The sequence below is a fragment of the Ctenopharyngodon idella genome, chromosome 10, assembly GCF_019924925.1.
Source record: "Ctenopharyngodon idella isolate HZGC_01 chromosome 10, HZGC01, whole genome shotgun sequence".
NCBI lineage: Eukaryota > Metazoa > Chordata > Actinopteri > Cypriniformes > Xenocyprididae > Ctenopharyngodon > Ctenopharyngodon idella.
Window position 1 is genome coordinate 25,138,615 of NC_067229.1, and position 24,173 is coordinate 25,162,787.

The 24,173-nt window shown below is 36.2% G+C and overlaps 2 protein-coding genes across 2 annotated transcripts; one reads left to right on the top strand and one right to left on the bottom strand.

Moving 5' to 3' along the window:
* Positions 1-323: 323 nt before the first annotated feature.
* On the bottom strand, positions 324-7,111 carry reep5 (receptor accessory protein 5). The gene is made up of 5 exons (XM_051907562.1): positions 6,860-7,111; positions 6,589-6,682; positions 2,364-2,502; positions 1,088-1,256; positions 324-842 (listed from the first exon to the last, which is right to left on the bottom strand). The coding sequence occupies exons 1-5, from the start codon at positions 6,975-6,977 to the stop codon at positions 793-795; spliced, it is 570 nt and encodes a 189-aa protein (XP_051763522.1). The 5' UTR covers positions 6,978-7,111; the 3' UTR covers positions 324-792.
* A 221-nt stretch (positions 7,112-7,332) lies between these two features.
* Positions 7,333-15,393, top strand: dcp2 (decapping mRNA 2). The gene is made up of 11 exons (XM_051907561.1): positions 7,333-7,789; positions 9,352-9,503; positions 10,511-10,638; positions 10,728-10,826; positions 10,928-11,080; positions 11,182-11,294; positions 11,397-11,492; positions 12,454-12,586; positions 13,588-13,668; positions 13,754-13,805; positions 14,284-15,393. The coding sequence occupies exons 1-11, from the start codon at positions 7,737-7,739 to the stop codon at positions 14,421-14,423; spliced, it is 1,200 nt and encodes a 399-aa protein (XP_051763521.1). The 5' UTR covers positions 7,333-7,736; the 3' UTR covers positions 14,424-15,393.
* The last annotated feature ends 8,780 nt before the right edge of the window (positions 15,394-24,173 follow it).

Here is a 24,173-nt window from a genome sequence, read left to right on the forward strand (position 1 = left end):
GTATTTGATTTCGGACGCAGCCCTGGTTTGTCAGCAATGCATTGCGTCATTCATCATTCACTCCTTTGACCCTGAACCCATCCGTTTGATGCATGTGAACAGCATGGAGTTGTGACATCTGCAGGCTCTTTGCTCTGAACAACTCTATTTGCTTTTAAACTTGAGTACTCTCTTCTGCCCTCACACTAGATGCATGCCTACAGATGTTGTGCTGTATGTGCACAGTGAAGACTCTGCTGATGACACCAATTTACATGCACAAACCAAAAACCACAGCATGCTTTCAAGAGGAAGAAGAGGAATTTAAGAGTCACGTCAATCAATTGTGGATTTTAATGGTTTATTTGATGTCAAATTCATAATTCATATGCTTACAGTTCCACTGATATTCTCAAAATAGGCATTTTCAACAAATCTTATCACATAAATACATCTTAGAATGAATATATTAAATGACCATAAGATGCAAGAAACTATTGGATGACCTATTAATAGAAGCCAAGGACATATCTACAGGAAAGATAAGGATGTTTACTGAGACTGAAGCATTGCAGGGTGAGCGTCACTTGATTTCTCTAACATGATATATGCCTTACCTGCTTAAACAACTTGGGATTGTCCGCTCTGGAGCTGTCTGATGCCATCTAAAATGGCTGCCACAGTATAAAGACAGTAACAATAATCAGCCCACTTCCAGTTTTCAAAAATAAAAAATAAGAGCATATAAAGGCAACATTTATTCAGGCAAGTGTCATCCTGTAGGATAAGAAGCAGGTGAAATGGCTGTGGTTTTTAGTAGTTCTTTTTCTCCTCAAATATTAGGTTGGCAGTGGCTTTCTTGGCTGCAAGACAAAAAAAAAAAAAAGACCGGATTACCAATCAGTGCATAACTGCTTTATAAAGAAAACTAATGACACCTGCTAGTCATTCTAGAAAACATGCAGAACTTGGACATATTAATCAAATCACTGATGAAATAGGTTAGGGAAGATCATTTATGATGTAATCTGAAAGCATCTCTGATTGCTATTCCTCAAATCAGAAACAAACTCAACTGGCAAAGACATGAAATGCATCTGGTTTTCACCTTCATCTTTAATTTTGTCTGCAGCCTCTGTTGCTTTATCCTGGATGTCTTTCATCACATTGTCAATCTTGGCTTCATTCTTTAAGAAGAAGGGGCGAATGATTCTCGTGTAGAGCAGAACGGAACCATTTGATGGAGTGGGAGCCATGCACCAAACCAAGAAGGCACACTAGAGAGACAAAAAAACAACAGCCATTATGTTCTATTCCATATTAGAAAACACAAACACTAAGCCTTAATAACAAGACTTTAATACAAAAATATTCATGTTTTTGTCCACTGTCCATTCACACAGATGTTTTTATGTTTGTACATCTATCTTATATATTTCAATCTGAAGATGCACAACAAATTTGGCCTTAGTCACTTGGTGACAATTTATTATTAGTAGTGCTTGTGAACTGTTAATAGGGAAATGATCAAATTCGGCAAATCTGGGGTCTGTAAACTCACAGTCCAACACCAACAACCAGTTCAGAAACTTCCTTTCCTCTTATAACTTCATGATTACTTATTCTCTTATTATAAGCTTTGCACCACTTGGTCTAGAAACAAAAAACATTTTTGTATCTTCAGTGTAATTTTAATAAGTTTTTAGATTTTATCAATTAAAACTGTAAAAATTAAAACAGGCCTCGCGATGCCTGCTTTCAGTGTCCACTGGACTCCATCTTGCTGTTTGGTCTGCAGGAGCGTGTCCTTTGTGAACAGCACCTCAGCCAGTTAAAGGAGACTTTGGGAGGCGTTGTGCTTGTGTTTAGGCTTTCCTTGTATTCAGTGTCCTTTAACATGAATCAAACATTTCACTCTTTCAGTGTCTCTTCATACTGGCCCTGGGCTGACTGACCTCATGAGAATCTTGATAAAAACATGACATAAAATACAATGCCTAGAAACCTCAAAAAAGTATCTGTGTACTTTCTTCATTGAGTTGAATATCACCGGACCGGAACTCTGGTTGTCAGATGACAGTCAAAATGACGAGTTGGAGTCTCATGAACGTGCACAGAAATTTATTAAATTATTAAATTAAAGTTGGCATGAAATTAAAGAAATCAAATATGGCTGTAAAGTTGGTCGCCATCTTCCATTTCATGCAAACTTTAACAGTGTTGCCAGTATGTTACTGTACAAAACCCCTGCAAATATCGGTAATTTGCCCAAAATGATAATTAGCAAACTAAATCAACAACTGATGTGACAGGACTACAACATGTTCTTATTACAAAAAATATATGAATTGTAGCTAACAATAACATAATGTGCTGTCCAATACCTTTCCCAAAAAGTAGAATGGGAACCAGGAGAGGAAGATGTCAGCGAAGAACTCGGCGACGCTGAACACACCATAAACCACCCAGTAGGTCAGCCATTTGGTGTCGTCGTCTTTGGTTGCACTCTCGATAGCTTTGATTCTGCAAATACACGAAGAGTCACACACAATCAGACATGCGCACATGTAGTGTGCTTCCTCTACAAGCTGCGTTTCATTTGAGATTTACTAATATTAGATAACAGACAGAAGATAAAGAATTTGATCATTTAGAGCTTCAAATAGTTGCTTCTCTGTCTTAGTTTTATGAGAAGACCACCAGTGAAACTGATAACTAATATTTTAACCCTGTATTAAAGTCTGACATATGAAATAATAATCTGGTTTTAAATGGAACAGTTTATTGCACCTTTAGACAAAAAAAAGTTTATCATTAAATTTGACATGCTTTTATAGCTAATGTACACTGCAGCACAACAAAGAAAAGTTGCTGTTTGGATTTAAATAGGCAAATGCTTAAAGGGTTAGTTCACCCAAAAATGAAAATTCTGTCTTTTATTACTCACCCTCATGTCGTTCCAAACTTGTAAGTCCTTCGTTCATCTTCGGAACACAAATTAAAATATTTTTGATAAAATCCAATGGCTCAGTGAGGCCTCCATTGCCAGCAAGATAATACTTTCAGATGCCCAGAAAGCTACTAAAGACGTATTTAAAACAGTTCATGTGACTACAGTGGTTCAACCTTAATGTTATGAAGTGACGAGAATACTTTTTATGCGCCAAAAAAAACTAAATATCGACTTTATTCAACAATATCTAGTGATGGACGATTTCAAAACATTGCTTCATGAAGCTTCGAAGCTTTACGAATCTTTTGTTTCAAATCAAACTGCCAAAGTCATGCCCCCCATTGGTGAACCATTGAAATTTCGAAACACTTATGACGTAAAATAAAGTCATTATTTTGTTTTTTTGGTGCACAAAAAGTGTTCTCGTCGCTTCATAACATTAAGGTTGAACCACTGTAGTCACATGAACGGTTTTAAATATGTCTTTAGTAGCTTTCTGGGCATCTGAAAGTGTTAATTATCTTGCTGGCAATGCAGACCTCACTGAGCCATTGGATTTTATCAAAAATGTCTAAATTTGTGTTCCGAACATGAACGGAGGTCTTATGGGTGTGGAACGACACGAGGGTGAGTAATTAATGACAGAATTTTCATTTTTGGGTGAACTAACCCTTTAAGAGTCTATAATTGGATCATAATTGCAGTTATTATTATGTTTCTAGCATGTTATATGTTTGGCAACAGTTCTTCTAACCCTAATTGATGGTGTGTGGCAGTGTAGTATGACATAGTGAGAACATGGAGCTCAAACTCGAGGAGGGGAAAATATTCAGAGGAACAAACTAAGCAAAATGCTGATATCTATATGTTCAAAAAAGATAAAATTCTGATGTTTGTAATGTAAATCAATGAGATCTTTATAACAGTATAGTAATTACTTACATAAAATGCACATATCAGTCACCACTCTACATCTGCCAATAATGTCTTTGTAAGATGATATTTAAATGCTTAGTTTTATGATCAAAGCTCTGTATTTTTAAAACATATAATGCAATGAAATACAATGATGACTGAGGGATGAACAAATAAACCTTCCTCAAAAAGCCGAGAATTGTGTTTGATACATTTGAACACAAAGTTTCTAAAAAATATATGATAATCAAGTAAACATTAGCTGCTTCAATCCAGTAAATATTCATCTTGAAATACCACTAAAAATATAAAAGTTATTCTTATGTTTACTTGATAAAAATCAGTAAAGATTTCACATCAAAAAGACATGTGAACCACGAGCTAAAGGTGGGTGTTTGTACAATTACTGAAAGACTTTTACTTGCTAAAAAATTATAAACTATCAATGACACAACAGAAGGCATGTAGTAGATTAAGTAAAACAGGTTTTCCAGCAAAGTTTTGATCATGTTGATAATTTAGAGAGATTTGCGTGTCGAATATGATACAGTAGCCTTCATTGAGTAAGAGTTAAAGTGAGCAGCAGAACTGAGACACACGAGTCATGAGGGCTTCTGTGGTTTTGCATGCTCAACCCTAAACTGCCTATCTGCACTTGATGATAATAGAAGATTCTGAATTCATACTCATTTTCATAATCCTGTTTACAATTACATTCATAACGGCATGTTTAATGGATTGAAAGTACTAACCTTTGAAATTTGTACTTTCTTGAATCGCACTGAAAAGCATTTTGTTTTGTGAGATAACCAGTGAAACCGTGCATGCTTGACACACGAGGACAAACCACATTGGAGCTTCCCTTGACCATATTTAATGTGCTTTACGCATGTGCACTGCTGCTGACCAACGTTTATATCTCAATAAAAGCCTAATTAAAGGTGCAATATGTAAGAATTTTGCAGTAAAATATCCAAAAACCACTAGACCAGTGTTATACATTTTGTTCACTTGAGTACTTACAATATCCCAAATGTTTACAACTATTGGTAAATCGTGAGAAAACTGCAATTTTAACCAAGGCTCCGGGACGTGTAAGGAGTCAACTGTCACTTGCGTCATACCCGTGTTACCCTCGGTTTCCGGTTTTATTTTGTAGAAACCATGGAAACACCAAAGACGCTTTAATATTTACATGTTTTAATAGACAAGGGAACAACTGTTTTGATATATTTGTAGACAAAACTAATTATTGTTATATAGCTCAACATGTTTAGTCTTTTTGTTTAAATCTAATTTTCTTGATTTTTTGCGAGTACCATGCTTTACCATGCCTCAGAGAAAAACACTATTTTGTCAAGTAGCTAACATAGCATAATCAGATGCAGCTTTATTTTTAGTAACAGTAATACAGCATTTTATCCATCATACAATACGTTTTAAAATTAATTGCATGCCATTTATCAACACAAATCCAGCATTTAATATGATATTCTAAAATCATTATAGTTCACTGCAGTGTGTAACAAGTGTCTCACAGCAGCTGCCGAGCGAACGCACAGAAAAACGTTATAACATCATTTTCAACTCACTCAAATGATAAACAGTTGTGTTACCTCATACACTTGACCAGAAAAGCAGAAGCAGCACCGGCGACTGTGGCAAAATATAAGTTCCGCTGCTCGTAAAGCGTGTTGCGCAATCGCTCCAGCTGCCTCGTTCAGCTCTCACAACACTCGGTCCTGCTCTGCTTCATACTACAGTAACGTTAATAATCGCATCCATTAACATGATTTTTTCCCGACTCCTATCCCAATTGTTTTCCACCGGATGTGATGTGAAGACCACATGTCCCAAGATTCCGCGCTCAAACTTGGAGTCATCAAGCTATGCCTTTGTTTTGAATAGGCCTCTAGCTGACAGAAAATGTTACATATTGCACCTTTAAATCTGTTCATCATATAATGATACTGTCTCTTTAGAACACTTTGAATAAACTGCTTGATTCATATGGATTAGTTTCACAATCTCTTTCTGAATTTTGTGAAGCTTAAAAATTTCAGCCATGCTGATATTCAGAACAACATATTGTGAGTGTGATATTGCTTTTATATAATAGAAATTAAGCTGCAAGAAAAAATAAACTACCATCAATTTCAGATCATTTATACATTCCTTAACATGATTTGTTTTCCCCCCTAAATAGGTTTAGCCTACATATGATGATCAGTGAATCAGACATGAAAATATATTACATTTATTATATTAAATTTACATTTTGTTGAATGACAGGAGCTGTTGATAATACATTGCTGAATGGCCATATCCTGTTGGTTGAGGCCTAATAAGCAATAGCTTCTGCCTGCTCCTTTTTGGTCACTGTAAGACGTCTGTTTAAATTATTTAGTTAATCAATTTTTTTTTTTTTTTAGTTTATGGACCAAAGCGAGTAGTATAGAACTGACTTATTCACATCCCGTCGATTTAATCGAGTACAGATGTGCATAAAGATATATCACAACAGTTGTAATCAGATATTCGACAATAAACATTTGATAAAAATAAGGTTTTGAAAAATGTATATATGATTTTCCATGTACACTTCCTGCTGCGTACTAGATGCACGCCGCGAACAACTGCTGTGATGACGTCAGTGGTCCGTAACCGCGATGATGACGCAATCACCTTCCGTGTGATGCCAGAATGAACAAACAGAAAGATCAATTACTGTTTTAACTCACGATATGTACGCAGGATAGACGAATCCAATGAGATTACAAAGAAGAGAAGCACCGTATCCGATCACCAGATAAACTGCAATGAACGCGATGACAGCTGCAAGACAAAAGACAACATCAGCCTAATATCATCTGTCGATGTTTTGATCTATTACGTAAAAAGCTTATTGGTTAAACAGCATTAAAGCTACAGATTAAACTAGTAAAGCGGTCGTTTTCCCCTGATCTAATGTGTCCGATATTATGAGCACACATGTGTTTCTGGTTTACTCACCATATGCGATGTAGGACCTGCTCACTCCAGTCTTCGCTTCTATCTTCGCCAACACGTCCGTCATGACATTCTTCTCGTAAAGGAACTTGTCGAAACGTTCTTTTAGCGCGAAGGCCATGATTTGTCTGTATTTATGATTGCTTAATTATAGTATCAAATATAAATCATGAACAGCAGCTTAACTCCTGCTGCTCTCAGTTCAGTGTGACTTTGCACGCTGAGGGTGTGACGTCACGGCAAGCACTTCCGCGACCACACCCTTCGTAACGGTGTAAAATGACAGCGGTGCGAAAGAACGGCTTTTATTTTTTTTTACATTTAAAATTAAATGAGTATTAACGTTACACTGAAAATATGTGTATATATCTATTCGTGGTGGCATTGACTGCACGAAAGGTCGAATACATCAAAGTTATCCTTTATTACAATTTTGCCAGGTGTTTATAACTACATTTATGAAGCGTAGCATGATCGTTGTAATACAATCTTCTTCAAACAGATCACCAATCAGACAAACTGCTAAATCTCTTAATCGCTCTATAAACTTCACTGTGATTGGCTTCTTGATGATGTTCATCATGTATAGTGATTGTGATTGGTCAAGAGTTTCCGGAGCAGAGTTCACGCGCTTCTGGTCCTGCCTGATCTCGAGTGTTCATGTATTTGTGGTGCTATATTTTTAGCTAGTTAGCATGTTAGCATCAGTGTCGTCGTTATAAATTCACAACACTTTTTGCTTTTTTATTGTTAAGTGTTTGAATAGTACAAAACCATGCTATTTAGCCACATATTATAAATGCGAAGCACGCAAGTGTACTAGCTTTGCGCTGTTTTTAACGCACTAGTTTTGCTTGTTCGGGATGTTTTTACCCTTAACATGGAGACAAAAAGAGGGGAGATTCCCAACGGCTTACTGGATGACCTTTGCAGGTAAACCGAGAGCATATATTCACACCAGACTGTGTGTTTAAAAGTACCTATAAGTTTAATATGCACTTATATCAGTTTGAGCGGTCGAATAATTCGTAGCAGTTTTTGTTACGTGGTCATCTAATGGACTTAGCTGATTGGTTGTATTATAAAGGCTGTGTTGCAAAACCTATTAAAATAATGTCATAAACAGCGTTTGGGGTGTCGTAGGCACCTCCCGAGCCCACTGCAGTTTTGTCCATCGTTGGCGCGCCGCGTTCTGAGTCTGCAGCATATTTATGTTTCACATGCGCGTTTCCAGTCAGCTGCTGCAGCTTTGGACGCGTGCCAAGTCGGTGGTATTTTGACTCCAAATGTTAGGAACAACATCAATTTCTAAAGTCAACCGTCTGATGAAGAGGATACTAATAGCTAGTGTTGCTGATATTTTCTAACATTTTGAACTAAATGGTCAATTGACTGACTACGTAGAACTACTTCCGTGTTCTACTTGGTACAACCGCGTTTCCGGTAACAGCATTAAAACGTACTAAATATTTGATTACTAGTAATTATTATGATTATTTTTATTGTTATTATTAATTGTGTAGTCATATTGAATGATGAGAAATCAGGGTTTCCTTCTGTTTTGTCCTTAGCTGATCATGAGAGTGCAGATTATTATTACTATTTAAAGTAGGCATGAAATAGAAGGAATAGAAGTCTTTTCTTCCATATATTGTGACATAACGTTATAACCGAGTGAAACGGCTTCTGGAACAAGAACAAATGTAGGGCGGGGCTTGATTTTGTCCATTGGGGAATTGATTGGATGGTTGGATGGATGTGGTTTGCCACTGGTGGATCTCATGTGAGTGAAGGGTTGTCCTGCCAGTCATCAGAGAAGAGAAAAGATTTTGCTGCAAGAGGGAGGAAAAGTTATTACGATTCAAGATGAGCATATGAAAGAAAATGTGCACAGATAAATAATTTATAATAGGGATGTAATGGTACACAAGACTCACGGTTCGGTACGTACCTCGGTTTTGAAGTCACGGTTCGGTACGGGTTCGGTACAGCAGGTGGGGAGAAAACTAAACATAAAATTGCCTTTTTATTATTATTAAACAGTGGTTTCCTGAACAAATTGTGTTTTTTTTTTTTTGTTTTTTTTTTGTGTGTGTGTCTTTAAATAAATTAAATTATAACTAAAAGTTTCATAAGGATTAAAAAATTATCTTTGCTGATGCTATAAACTATATAGGGAGCCGGCACTTTCTGTTTGAGTTTCATGATTTCGTGGACAGAATTTGAAGGATAACACTTTGTTTCTTATTGAAATAACAAAACGCAGAGCTTATTGCGATTATTGGTGGTTAATGGTGGTTAGGCTACAATGTTGCAATGTAATGCATTCGGTACACACGTGCACCGAACCGAAAGCCCTGTACCGAAACTCAATGCAATTAGTCCATTGTATTGAACATATATCATCATTAAATGTGCTTTTGTTAACTCATGATGTGGGCTTCATGTTTTCAGTATTTTCTGTGTGTATGATGATTTTGTTTTCTGTCTTGTAGTCGCTTCATTCTTCACATCCCCAGCGAGGAGAGGGACAATGCCATCAGAGTTTGCTTCCAGATTGAGCTTGCCCATTGGTTTTACCTGGACTTCTGCCTGCAGAATTCACCAGGATTACCTCAGTGTGGGATAAGAGACTTTGCCAAGGCTGATATCCTAAAGAGATTTTTTTAATATTCCTAATGAAAGCGTACTTGGGCCAGAGAGAGTACTGAGTTTGTCTGTTTTGAGTGGTCAGTAGCCTTAGAAAAGGGTAGGCCAGGTTTTTGGCCCTGCAGAAAGACTCAATGAACAATCCCCATCATTCACAACAAGTAATATTAGTTTAACAATTGTTCTAATACCATGAAAATAGGGAAGTCCACACCACTGCTATAACGATAATGACAGAGAGGAACAATAACAGTGAAATAATTTTCAGAATGATTTTTTTTTTTCCAGCTGATAAATGAAAAAATCATTGACAGCCAATCACAATCCACTTCCAGAACCCAGTGAATCAGCTCATTTAAAGTGGCAGATGACAAAACTGCAGCGCACGCTTACAATAAACAGATTGTTTTCATGCGTTTGGTGTGGACGCAAATATATTATTTGTTATGTTCTTTATAGTTTTCATTCTTAGTGTGAATGGGACTTAAATGCACAATTTTCTGAAATCTTTTTGAACTGATGAGACTATTCAGCAGGTGCCTTCTTGATCAAAAGAAAATTATTATTATCAGGCATCAGAAAAATTTGAAACAGGCTGAATATAATTATACGTTATAAAGGAGTATATATGTGAGAAATAAGCCCTCTGCTGTCTGGATTCAAATCCTGCTGTGCCTCGACGGGATGGAGTAGGTGATGCCAGAAAGTATCTAAAATTGAGTTTGGGGCAAGACAAAATGATGCACAACCACCTCGAAAGAACAAAAAGTGTCATTAAAAAAAAATTCCCTTTGGTCTCCCACGCCAAAAAAAGTGTCTAAATAAGACAACAATTAGAGACAGATAATTAGAGAAGAAAGACAAACATAAATAGTGATGAAAGCCAAAATATTAAATGTGATGGATGAATATTTACTGAGTAGTCCACTGTTTTGGGAACGTCATACAGGTATGAATGACATGGTTTGTTTCTCTCTCTGTGTGTCTCCTTAACATTATGATCACTTTTTAATCACTGTCCATTCCTGCTGCCCCAAGGAGAGGATGTTCAGAAAGTTTTAGAGCAGTGGAAAGAGTATAAGATGGGTGTGCCTACATTTGGTGCTATTATTCTAGATGAAACACTTGACAATGTAAGTACACAGCTGCTAGAAGCATCATAAATCTATGCTATGTGACTTTGAAAGACGGTTGTTTATTGAAGCTTTATTTGTACCTGAAGGTGTTGATGGTCCAGGGTTATCTGGCCAAGTCTGGCTGGGGTTTTCCTAAAGGGAAAGTCAATGAAGATGAGGCTTTCCATGACTGCGCTGTTAGAGAAGTATGCCGTTTTCTTGGCTGTGAAAATATAAATGTTGGTTTGATATATTTAGAAGTCAGTGTAATGAAAACTATGTTAATGTTGTTCTGTTTTCTGTGCAGGTTTTAGAGGAGACAGGCTTTGATATCCGAGATCGCATCTGCAAAAAGACATATATCGAGCAGAGAATTTCAGATCAATTGGCTCGATTGTACATTATACCAGGAGTTCCTAAAGACACCAAGTTTAACCCCAAGACCAGAAAAGAAATAAGGGTGTATATACATTTGGATGCCTTTTTTGTCTGTATACAAGCACATTTGTTTGATTGTACAAAGCATCCATTGAATTTCTCTGCTCTTTTGATTCCTGATAGAACATTGAATGGTTCCCGGTGGATAAACTGCCTTGCCACAGGAACGATATGACCCCTAAATCCAAGCTCGGACTGGCTCCTAACAAGTTTTTTATGGCTATTCCATTTATGAGGTACATCTCCTGTCACATCTTTAATGAACATCTAAAGTGGTTCATAGGGGTGTTTTTGTTTGACTGAAGTGTCTAACTGAGGTGTGATGTGCTCGTCTACAGGCAGCTTAGAGAGTGGATTGCCAAACACAAAGGAGAGTCAACAAGCAGTGATGAGGATTTTGTGTCCAATGGCAGCACACCATGCAAACCATTCCGGTGCGATTATTCTTGCTATATTTAATGTCTGCAAAGATTTAATATTTTTCATGAAGAGCTAATAGTGCAGTAGAGTTATGCTGCCTACTCACTATAGTAGGGATGGACCAGGATGGTGGACTGATCGACTAGTTGTCCAAAAACGAATAATCAGTGTAATATTTTAGTGGTTGTGCATTTAAAGAGGGACACCTATCATCAAATAGGAGACAGCAGCCTATTTATTGTTATTTTACTTATTTATTTGTTGAATAGATAACCTACTGAAGGCTTATTATGTGGGGTTCCTTAAGACTGAATAGCCATTCAGAAAGCCCACTGACTTGATATGAAAATAATCAACTATGCAATATGTATTATGATCTGTGTTGGGTGTAACGCATTACTAAGTAATTAATTACTGTAATTTAATTACCTTTCCCTTGAAAAGTAAAGTAAGGGATTAATCTTAATTTTTCTGTAATTTAAATAGTTATTTCTGATGTAATTGCATTAAATACTGTATATAGACTATATATTACTTCTCCCTTTACATACTTTGGTCAGTTCAAGAATAATTTATGCAATTTTATATTATTTATTTGAAAGAATTAAGAGTAGTTTCATGTCTCTCCTTGTATTGTATGAGTAATTAGTAAAGTAATATAATTACTGTTGAAGATTTAGTAATTAGTATTGAGCTGGACGATGATATCACTGTTTTCTCCAGAGCTGCTTTATAGATGAATTGAACTCATTTCATAATTGATGTTCTTAATCCAGTTATTGATCAGAACTGAATAAACACTGAACTGATTTCAACTGAATATCATCTTTTTAGAGCTGCTTTATAGCAGAATTGAACTCTGTTTCCATCATTGATCATTATTTTCCTGTTTATCATTGTAAAGCTGCTTTAAAACAATCTGTATTGTATAAAGTGCTATAGAAATAAATGCTATATTGTTGCTCCTCTGCTCAGCTCAAAGCCCAGAAGATCTCAGATGTTGGTGGAAGCATCTCCAGTGTCAGGTGACAGCTGGTCAAAGCAGAAACAACAGAAAACCTTTGGACAAACCTCCCAGAGTGAGTTAGCAGACATGCTTAAACCCAAGGTAGGTGTTCACATCATAAAATAATTCATGTACATAAATAAAAAATGCTGTTATAGGTAGGTGTGAACAGTATAACCAATCTTATATAGTACAGAGAAAAGAAAGCTTATACAGAAAGTCGCATGTTAGTATATGGGGATCAAATTCAGATCTGATTCATGATTTATTGCTCTTTTAATAACCTTTTTATTTATATATATATATATATATATATATATATATATATATAATATAATCTCAAGCACATCACACTCTCTTTATTTATTTATTCTCATTCATCTGTTTTTTTTTTTGTTTTTTTTGTTTTTTTTAATCACTCTGATGTCTAGTTAACTTCAAGCATTTCTGTGCACTGAAAGCTGCAAAAATATATTTACATACCCAGTGCTGGTTCCATTTTTCGTTAGAGTTATAAGACATGAACCAAGCCAGCCAGCTACGAGGAAAGTCTTAGAAGGGAAAGTTTCTAAAAATCGACAAAAATACAAAGGTACAAGACTGTGTACTTAACGAGGAAAGAACTACAATCCCATGACGCATTGCAAACAGCTTAGTTGAATTAAAAATTATGGAGGAATATAAAACTACAGAAGCAAACACCATTGATTAACAACCTCATAGCTCATAGTTAGGCTGTCTCGTTCAAAATCAGTTTCCCAATGGAGAAAATGAATGGAGTTTTTACTTTAATTGTTTAACTGTTGCACTCTATTGATTGACACTTTATATTGTTGTGGAAATATGTATTGTATCTATTGGGCCTATGCAGTTTACAGTAATATTCATTGTTTGACATTTTTTATATAAAAATGTACAGCTCAGATAAACTGCTGTGTTTCACAGTTTGTTCTCATGTGAGATGGTTGACCTAATACTACCTGTTCTGTGTCAGACTCAGTGAGCTGATGTGAACAAATGTCTCAGATGCTGACAGCAGCACAGACAGACTCATCGGTCTGTTTATTGCTGATTCAGAGATTGGTTCTGGTATTTCATTGCAGAATCATGTGAAAGGCAATGGCAAGAAACACCAAGAGTCTCCAACCCTGAAAAAACGAGCTAATGGTGTCAGTCAGCAGCAGGCGAGTTTCTCCAAGTTGCTACACTTACTATTTCTGTACATTACAGGTAACAGTTATAGTTGTGTAACAATATATTGTCTTACAGAAAGATGACAAGAAACTTCAGCCAAGACGACTACAGGATAACTTTGACACAGGTATTTAAATAAGCTTTTAAAAACAGTGATGCAATAGGGATTAGATTTAGGGTGGTGTTATATTGCTAAATCAAATGAATTGTATTCCATCAAAAGCAAAATCCTCACAAATATCCCATATGTAATCAGAGCTTATGAATGTTTGGAGATTTTGTGATGCATGAGAGTAAAGGTGTGGTCACATTTACCATCAACGGGTGAAATCCAGACATTTCAGTAGAAAGATTTCCCCAATGCAGATTTCACAACGAGTTCAAGTTGGTCACTTGGATTCGACGTGTTGTCCAACAGAAAGCTGCTTGATTTGAAAGTGACTTCTGCGTGTGCTGGCTCTCATACATCACTACACTTGGTCTCTTTGACTATGAAATTTTGCTAATGTGATGCACCTTTAGTTCGTTCATCAAATAGTATATTTACTGCGTGAATTAAAAGTTGCATTAATCTGACTGTCAAATGTCTATAATTGTTTTCCCAGATGCAGCTGCTGATGTCTGTGGCTATAATGGACAGGAAGACTTGTGTTATGAAGAATATGAATACATCCTTTCCTCGCGATCCTTTCTCAGCTTCAAATTCGACAGGGAGGCCATCATGAAATCCTGCTTTGAGTCCTGAAGTTCTGTCTCTGGTTTTTAAAATAATTTGCTTTGGATCTACAAATGAATCTTCTGCTCTGTAAACCTGTTATTGGAGAGGCATTGGACCAAGATTAAAGATAAATCAAAATATTCCTTTTTACACACACAAATGGTCAGTTCCTATTAATCTGGATCTGGAATGCTGTTAGCTTGATTTCTTTGTAGACTTAATATTTTATGCGAAAACTTGTGCCCAATCATGGGGGCATTAAACATTTTGTCACAAAAGAAGTTGTTCTTGGTAAACTTGCTGTAAGTGATGTGTTAAGAAACTGGTTTGTCTAAAACACGCTTATCAATACTTTGGTTCAGAGCCCCTGAAGTCCAAATTGTACTCTTGTTTCATTGTGAACAAATGTTACAATAATAATTGGTCCAGTTGTGTGTTGAATTTTTATGGCTGAAGTCATCTCAGTATTTGTTGTTTGCTGTTTTTGCTGTGTTAAACTTACAACCTTGCAAGTATAAGCTGCTCAGAAAGCTTGTTTTTAGAACATCACATGACTGGTACTGTACAGATAGGGTTGACGTTTCTACCTGTGCAAAAGCAGTAAAAAACCATTCAAGCACTATATACTTTATCAAGTCCAGTAAGTAAATGTCTGCTTGGCTTGACATTGATACGTATTGGATTTTGCTTTTTGATAAACCACATTTTGTCCATGTTTCCCTGAAATGATATCTTCTGTTGTTTTGTTTTCTGTGCCATGGAGCCTTTTGTTTTCTGTTCATTTATATTTTTATTATGCTTTAACTTCTTCCAAGGTTTTCCCCACCCTCCATGTTTACAATACAATATTAATATTTTCTCTATGAAATGGCACTGACATTTGTGGTAAGTCACTTTACAATTATGCAACATGATTTGTTAACTACAATATCCATGGTCTGTATTGTTTTTTTTTTTCCTTCTCATTTTTTGGTAAATAAAGACACTTTCTTAAAGAGTGATGGTCTATTTTGCCTTTCCACATTCAGAAAAATATTCCTTTAACAAGTGAAGCAAGGATTATTTTTGTCAGTAATACTTCTTTCTAACATAATCATATTTTTTTGTAAGTAGGCTCATCTGTGAGTATAGTGCAGTATATAGTGTATTGTTTATAGTGCATGAAATATTAGAAGTTATAAAATATATACACATTGCAACAATATATACACCTTTTTTTTTGTCAGTACAGTTTTTTAAAGTGTTAGTCCCTTCCCCCAATAAATGTCATAATTTTCTCACCCTCATGTCACTCCAAACCCGTAAGACTTTTGTTCAACTTCGAAACACAAATGAAGATCTTTTTGATGTAATCTGAGAGCTTTCTTTTCCTCCATTGACAGTCAACGCAATTACCACTTGTAAAACTAATCCATATGAATCAAGCGGATTCGTCTAAATTTTCTGAAGTGACATGTTTGCTTTATATGATGAACAGATTGAAATTCACATAAATAGAGGCTGTTATTCACATAAATAGAGATTGATGAGCAAACAAACATAAGCTCAACCGTATATGCATGTGCGAAAACAAATGACCTCATTTGTTCTTGCGGAGTCTCAGATGGTAACACACGAGAATGAACCTCATTGCTTCTCGTATATGTCAAGCATGCTTGAGCTTCCATTTACCACAACTGATGTGCGAGCCTACTGCCTCAGGTAACGATAGTTTACAAATGGGGCAAATATCGGCCTGAATAACATGAACGGACATTATAATGTTTATTTATGATACTGGCCTCCCATTATTGAGGGCTCATGACTGCAATATGCCTCCTTAGGGGCTACAGCTTAATTGAGCATTATGGCTCCTCTACTGTTGTCCTATTGAACTATTCTATGCTTATGAATGGGACTTAATACGTTTTCATAAATACTGTTTTGTTTGAATATTTCTTTGTACTTTAAATACTGTTACCTTCTCCGAAGCAACGTGACGCGAGTTTTGTCAATTAGCGTTAATGTTGCCACAGAGTGTTTGTATAAAATTAATGTTAAGGGAAGGGTTACCTCTGTATCTTGTATGGGGAGATGCTTTTTTTTGTGTGTGTGTGTGTGCCAGCCATCTACACTGTTTTGCAAGATGTTTCCATTATTATTATTTGTACACTTGATGTAATACTTCCACTTTAAACATGTCACAGTCTAAGAAAAGCAGTCAACCAGTAGGTAACAACTTAAGGTTTGTTAGTTTGAACTGCATGGGGGTAAATGAACCAGTCAAACGTAGCAAGGTGTTACATCACCTTCATCACTTAGGGGCACATATTGTTTATCTCCAAGAGACTCATATTAAAACTAAAGACCATCAGTTATTAAAAAGAAGATGGGTTGGTCAAGTTTACCATTCCACATTTCAGGGCAAAGCCAGAGGCACAGCAATCCTTATACACAAATCAGTGCCCTTTGTATGTTCAGATGTTAAAACAGATCCAAATGGTAGATTTGTCATAGTCTCAGGGAGAATTGGCACTACTGCACTGTTGGTTAACATTTACGCCCCTAATTGGGATGACGACAAGTTCTTTAGACGTTTATTTTCCTCACTGCCAGACACTTCTTCATGTTTTATTGTTTTGGGAGGGGACTTTAATTGTTGGCTTAATCCTGACCTTGATCGTTCTTCTCTCAAACATAATTCTTCCTCAAAATCTGCTCGTGTGATTCAGTCTTGTATGGAGAAACTGTCTGTTTCTGACCCTTGGAGTTTTTTAAATCCACGTGGTAAAGCATTTTCTTTCTTTTCCCATGTTCATCAAACATTTACACGCATTGATTATTTTTTAATAGACAACAGACTTATCCCATCAGTGGAGTCATGTGATTATAACGCTATTGTAATATCGGACCATGCAGCAGTTACCATGAATATCTACTTTGAGGGGCTTGATGGCACACGCCACATGCGATTCAATACTCGTATGTTATCAGATCACAGATTTGTGGAATTTATCTCTAAACAAATAGATTTTTTCATATCCACTGTAGTGTCTGGACCAATCAGGCACACAATTATTGATAATATAATAATCCAGAACCTCACTCTCTCAAAGTTCTGTGAACCCATCCCCCTAAACTGCAACTAGCATCCCAAATGAAGCTTAACACACATACAGAACTAGGTGTCCTGTTACAGGACACAAGAAAACTGATAAGAACTTTTTTATGACAGTCAGGAATTTGTGACTCTGACTTCATTCTTTCTGAGAAGGACAAATAAACCCTCTTAATCCTATATATTCTATATATAACCACATGACAAATGTATAAACGTGTATCCAATTTTCCCCTCTCATGATTTTCCTTTTATAGGGTTTATTCAATGTATTAATTCTCTCTTTTGAACTATTTTGGTATTAATGTTTCAGAGTTGCAAATTTATAGTTAACTAAAATCACATGGGTTTGGTATCTACAGACTCCAACTTTTGTCTCCTATTTATGTTACATGTTACTAACTCTGTGACACATTAGTATTATAAGAATCTATAAGGTTCTTCTCTCAAACATCCAATCCAATGTCTTATGCTAATATCTTGCTACAGAACAAAGACTCGTAAAAGTTTCCCTCCGAAGGGAAAACTCCTTATTGGCTCAGTCACCTTAAGAGGGTGTGGCATCTTCACCCCTTAAAATCACTGATCAAAAGACCACGCTCTCTTCCCCCTCTTCTCTTCTTCTTCTTCTTCTTCTTCTTCACTTTTACTGAGAAATGCTGATGTGAAGATGATGCTTTGCTAGAAGCCTGCGCCAGGCTTCGGCCTTGTCCTTCAATTCACCAAAGATCCACTGAATCCAACTGGTTCTTTCTCATCAAGACAACCTCAGCAAGGATCAACTGGAGCCTCAACAAACTGCATCAGGACAAGTTTAATTCAAATTGGCGAGTTCTGCAGTTCTTAATGTTTTAAAATTATTTGGTTTTATTTCTGGTTATAATCTTAATTTAAGCAAAAGTGAATTTTTTTCACTGAATGCAGTGGCCAAAAAATACCCTTTACATATTTTACCATTTAAAATTGCACAGCATAGTTTTAAATATCTTGGGGTTTGTATAACCAATAGATTTCATATTTCACCTTTTAAAATTCAATTTTGATAATTTACTGCTCCAGGTCCAGAAGGATTTTGAACGATGGTCAGTGCTCCCCATGTCCCTAGCTGGTAGAATTAATTCTGTAAAAATGAATACCCTCCCAGAGTTTATGTATTTGTTCCAGTGCATTCCCATTTTTCTTTCTCAATCCTTTTTTCAGAATTAGTTTCAGTTTAGTTTCAGTTAGTTTCAATTAGTTTCAGAGTTTATTTGGAATAAAAAGACTGCTAAGATTAGTAAAGTGCTTCTTCAGCGACCAAAATCTTTGGGGGTGTGAGTCTTTCATCAGTTGCTTATTCAGTTCAAATATTCTGAGGAAATGTCGTTCAGTGCAGCCTTATATAGGGACCAATACCATCCGTTATTCCAATCATGCTTCACTATTTCTTGGTGAAAAGTTTTTCCACATAGTGTCAGCTCTGATGCAACGTCTCATCATCTCCGGGAACAGAGGTTACATCAGTAACCAGTGATGATTCTTTTGTGTTCGTTATGTTTCTTGAGAGTTAAGAAAGTTTTAGTTTAGATTCATTAGCTCATCAGTCATTTAAGTTTTGTATATGTTTATATATTCTTTGTTTGTATTGTTACTTTTTATGTTAGTCCTTGATCTGGGTCATAACATTAGAAAATACACTTTCAGTGGGTCATGTGGTGTTGAATACTTCTGGAGAACTGCTCAGATATTAGATTATAAATATTTGGACTCAGTGAAATGTTGGGAATTGTGGAAAAATCCTCCAGCCAGTTCCTATTTCATTTATTCATGACACAAAGCTGTGATCCTTAGACATCTTAAACATAAGAAAATGAAGTGATAGTTTCAGATAATTTGGGTTAATGATTGTGTGAAATGTAATACCATATTCCAACTCATTAGACTGAATTGTTTTTTCAGCTGGAATCCTCATCCTCATGGAATCTCATTAGTAATTCACATGACAGAAGTTACTCATTAAAACTTCGCTCAGAAGAGCTTTTATAAAGAGGATTACAATGCAGGTCATACTTTGTAATAGTTTCATATCCACTTCAAGAATATTATTTTGCTTCATATATTGCACTTAATGGCAAATGACAATGGATCAACATGTAAAGACAGAAAGAAAGGAATTATAAATAGTTTGATAAATAGAACAAAAACGTAAGCTTATATTTTACTTATTTTATGTATTTCTGTTGAACATGAGCATTTTGAGCTTAAGCGTGCAAAGTGTGGATAATACTGTAACTGTGGTAATCGAGTATCCGTGATACATGCTGTTTATCAAGTTTTCAGAAATGTCCATCCAATGAATGACCATCCATCCATCTGTCCGTCCACTCTCCAATTTGCTTGTCGGGTCACTGGAGTCCTTTTTGCTGTGAGGTGACAGTGAGCCACTGAATGGAAATACTTAACTAAACAAAGTTGTATCCAATCTTTCAACTGATGTCATGACCAATTAAGTAAAGCCAGGCAACTTTCTCACAAAATACTCAGAAAGAAAGGAAATGTACACACACACACACACACACACACACACACACACGTTTGTTTTTGTGAACTGTGGGGACATTCCATAGGCGTAATGGTTTTATACTGTACAACCATATTTTCTATCGCCCTACACTACCCCTACTCCTAAACCTACCCATCACAGGAAACTGCGCCCATTTTTACTTTCTCAAAAAAACTCATTCTGTGTGATTTATAAGCCTTTTGAAAAATGGGGACACGGGGTAATGTCCTCATAAGTCACTCTCTCCTTGTAATACCTATGTTATGTCATTATACAAATTTGTGTCCTGATATGTCACAATGCCACACACACACACACGGTTATACCACCTGACAAAAACAAAATGTTTTTAAACACTTTGAAATGTTATTTAACCATTGAAACTTGTTTAAACACATTGTTCCTGACTCAAAAATATGCATACATACATCAATTTTGAAAAGATTGATGAAAAAAAAAAAAGGTTTTTGAAACTTTGTCATTGACACTTATACAGTAGTCCCACCTTTAAAAGGATAATTTAAAATGTACAGCTCAAAAAACACATTTTCTACAGCAGTAGTTCTTAAACTTCTCAGGTGAAGTACCACCTTTGATCAAATCAGAGACCCTAAGTACCGCCTAATCACCAAACCTCTTTAAATGCAAGATTAAGGACATACACCAAGACAACATACAGCAAATTTTGATTAATATCATGATCTGATTCATGTTAAAGATGGTCCTTAAAGCTTCATTCCCTATCTGAGCATATATCTGAGTGTATAAGAAGTATATGCAAAGTCTGCCAGTCCTGTGAGAAATGATTGCACCAGCTGTAAAAGGTAATGAATCACATGCCTCATAATGCACTGAAGATGGATGAAAGCATTTTTTTTTTTCCAGACTTTTTTTTTATCATTTATCTGATGGCACCCAGGGTTTGTCTTTCTGCAGTAGCTCAGTCATGGATTTGATAACAGTGGATAGGTTCTTCATGAAGTAGGTGAACATTATTAGGCATTTATCCTGATGTAAATGTACTTTGATGAAGCTAAAAGGCACTTGCCAGGAGTGCAGATTTGTTTTGGTTCACTCTCAACCCATGCTTCCTTTAGTCCCTTGTGACATGTAACATGTAACAAGAAACTGTAACAATGTAACCTATTCATCTGATATAACCCCATCTGAGTGTTTATTGTCAATTAGTGTTGTGACTCTGGATTAACCTTCATTTTTTAGTGGGTTTTTCTAGCTCTTGGTTGACTGTGTGCCTTGTTTTCCTCTCATGTGGTGTATTTTGTTTTGGTTTATGACAGATTCCCCATGTTGGTGGTTCCTTTAAATACCCCTCATCGTCATGATTATACCTCATGTGTGGCACCTGTAACGTGTAACGAGTAGCGCTCACTTCACAGTTCTAGGTTACTGGAATTCTTGGACCAGGAATCAGAAGACAGGGGTCGACTCACTAGAGCAAAAGCAGTAAAAATAACAATAGGAAAACAGTAAAATGTAAATAACTACTCGAACTACAGGAATGATGGTAATCAAGGAAAAAGGTAAGAATATTGTTCTGATTTTTTTTCTTTAAATGAACTGTTATCGTTTGAAATTGAAATGATGATAGAAAACAATCAAAACTCAAATAAACAACAATAGCACAATATTTCTAAACAATAGGCACAAAAGAAACAAGATATTAGAGTTCAAAGCCAGTTCAGAATTTCAAAATCAGTTTCCAGATTTCACATCAATTTCTAAACCTCTGGGGCCAGTTGTTATTTTATTGCACCAAAATCTCTTTTTTACTTTACAGTAGGTTACCAAAAGGCTAAATATGTAGCCTAATGTCTACTTCTAATTTAGTGAAGTTCCTAAATGTAATTTAGGGAGGAGCGAGCCCATCTAATCTTCCAATCAACAGCCAGAGTATATAAGCAGCTGCTTACTTCTCTTCAGTCTCAGCTGTTCCAGCATCCCTCCACCTCCCCAAACTCCACCTTCATCTCAGGTACCTTGCCCTATGTAATCATATCCTATATTTATTCACTGTGGGGGGTATATCAGAGCTCGAGTTGAAGCTGCTTCATTGAGCCCCTCCTCAGTGGACAGCATGCCAAATTAGCTAACCTAATACCCTAAAGATTATATGGGCAAACAAACTCGTTAATTACTTTAAAAGTTAACTAATCAAGAGCAAAATAAAAAATATGTGTGTGCATGTATATTACATGATATTAATGTTGTATTTTTTGACCATTTTTGTTCTTGAAATCCATCCTTCTGATGGGATCAGTATAATCCAGATATTTTGGATCAAAGGTATCCCAATCTTACTAAAAAGTTTTAAACAGCACAAACTGATGATTTTATCCTGATCAAAACCAAGATTGGATTTTGTGATCTAATCTGATTTCAGAATCCTTTTTTCCTTTTGAACAACCCACTTTCAAGATTTGATCCAATCCAATGGCCGAAATCCGATCAGATTACTTTTGAACAACTGGCCCCTGGTGTTCCCTGCCAATCTGACTTTTCAGTACAATTTCACCATCCAGCTAGGTACATCATCAGTTACCCCATCAAGGTCGGCCAGAAATCTTGGAGTAATCTTTGATGACCAATTGACCTTCAAAGAACACATTGCAAAGACAGCTCAGTCATGCAGATTTGCACTACACAACCTCTCTTCATCTCGCTGCACTGGCTACCATTTGCTGCTCGCATCAAGTTCAAGGCATCAAGGCTTGCTTACATATCTACCACAGGCTCAGCACCCTCCTACTTCCACTCACTCTTACGAGTCTACATCCCTACCAGAAGCCTGCAATCGCTAAATGAGCGAAGGCTCGTGGTATCATCACAGAGAGGCACAAAATCTCTATCCAGAACATTTTAGTTCACTGTTCCTTGCTGATGGAATGATCTTCCCGCCTTCATACGGAATGCAGAATCCCTGGCAAAATTAAAAAAACAACTGAGAACTCATCTCTTTCGAGAGCACTTAACCTCATCATCATTAAAAAAAAAATGCTTTCACTTCCTTTAAACCCTTCCTATTCTAGCTTATGCTACTCTAAGCAAAGTCTGAAACTTGTATTGTGAGCACTTCTTGTGTCTATTTGCCTCTTCACAATGACTTGTAAGTCGTTTTGGATAAAAGCGTTTGCGAAATGAATAAATGTAAATGTACAATGTAGGGTCTTTCGTCTTGGACAGCCCAAAATCACCTCAGAAAGTTGAGAGTTCGGTTTGTTTGTGGGTCCTTTTATGAATCAATTGTGCTTCATGGCAGAAGTCCATCCAGGTTTGCCATTAATTGCTGCCATCTTCTGTCAATTTTTTTTTTTTTTTTTACAATTGCTGGTTGACAGTGATATTTGGAGAGAGAATTGCATGAAACTATCCACAACATATAAGATTATCAAATTTCTTTTGTTTTCTCAAAAATTGAAGGGTATAGGTGATTTGTAGCTTCTGAGTTCTTAAAGTGTTGTGGTCTGAGGAAACATCAATGCTAAGAGGACCCAAAAAAAAAAAAAAAGTAATTGATTGTGAACACCAAAAGTACTGAGGCCACTTGTATCTGGTTATCTTTAACCAAACTGGGTTTGGTTCATTTAAAGTGTATATGTGACACCACACTTAAAGTGGAAAACAAAAAAATCTTGAGTAATGATCCACTACCTTGACTGTTTGTAGTCATGACAAATTTTGCTCCTTTATTTGGCTTTGGAACACACATTTCCCAATCCTGGTCCTAATCAAACACACCTGATTCAACTCATCATTTCTTTAATAGAGTCTCAAAGACCTGAGCTGGGTGTGTCTGATGAGGAAACATTTTGAAGTTCCTCCTTTTATGGTTTACCAGCACATTGAATGTGGCATCACTCACTCTTTTTGAGAACCGATGACTAATAAGAAGTGCATGTTTGGTTGTTAACCAGTAAACTTCCCCCCCAATCATCCACAAAAAAATCCACATCTTTGTTGGCAGTTTTTACACCCTTACGTATACTAATAAAGAAACGGCATTCTTAAAAACTTTATTTTAGATAAGCATATATTGCACAGTCAAATCCCCCTTCAACTATAACAATTATAACAATTGTACATTGGCGGGAAATTCTAAATGCTTTCTATCATTTCTTTA

Bases quoted from the DNA above. Each gene is read 5' to 3' on its own strand.
- reep5 (XM_051907562.1), bottom strand. From the start codon at position 6,977: ATGGCCTTCGCGCTAAAAGAACGTTTCGACAAGTTCCTTTACGAGAAG. The intron at 6,683-6,859 runs GTGAGTAAACCA...TTTGTCTTGCAG, and splicing joins CAGGTCCTACATCGCATATG to CTGTCATCGCGTTCATTGCA. The intron at 2,503-6,588 runs GTGAGTTAAAAC...GTGTATTTGCAG, and splicing joins GTCTATCCTGCGTACATATC to AATCAAAGCTATCGAGAGTG.
- dcp2 (XM_051907561.1), top strand. From the start codon at position 7,737: ATGGAGACAAAAAGAGGGGAGATTCCCAACGGCTTACTGGATGACCTT. The intron at 9,504-10,510 runs ATATCCTAAAGA...CATTATGATCAC, and splicing joins AAGAGACTTTGCCAAGGCTG to TTTTTAATCACTGTCCATTC. The intron at 11,081-11,181 runs GTGTATATACAT...GATTCCTGATAG, and splicing joins AGACCAGAAAAGAAATAAGG to AACATTGAATGGTTCCCGGT.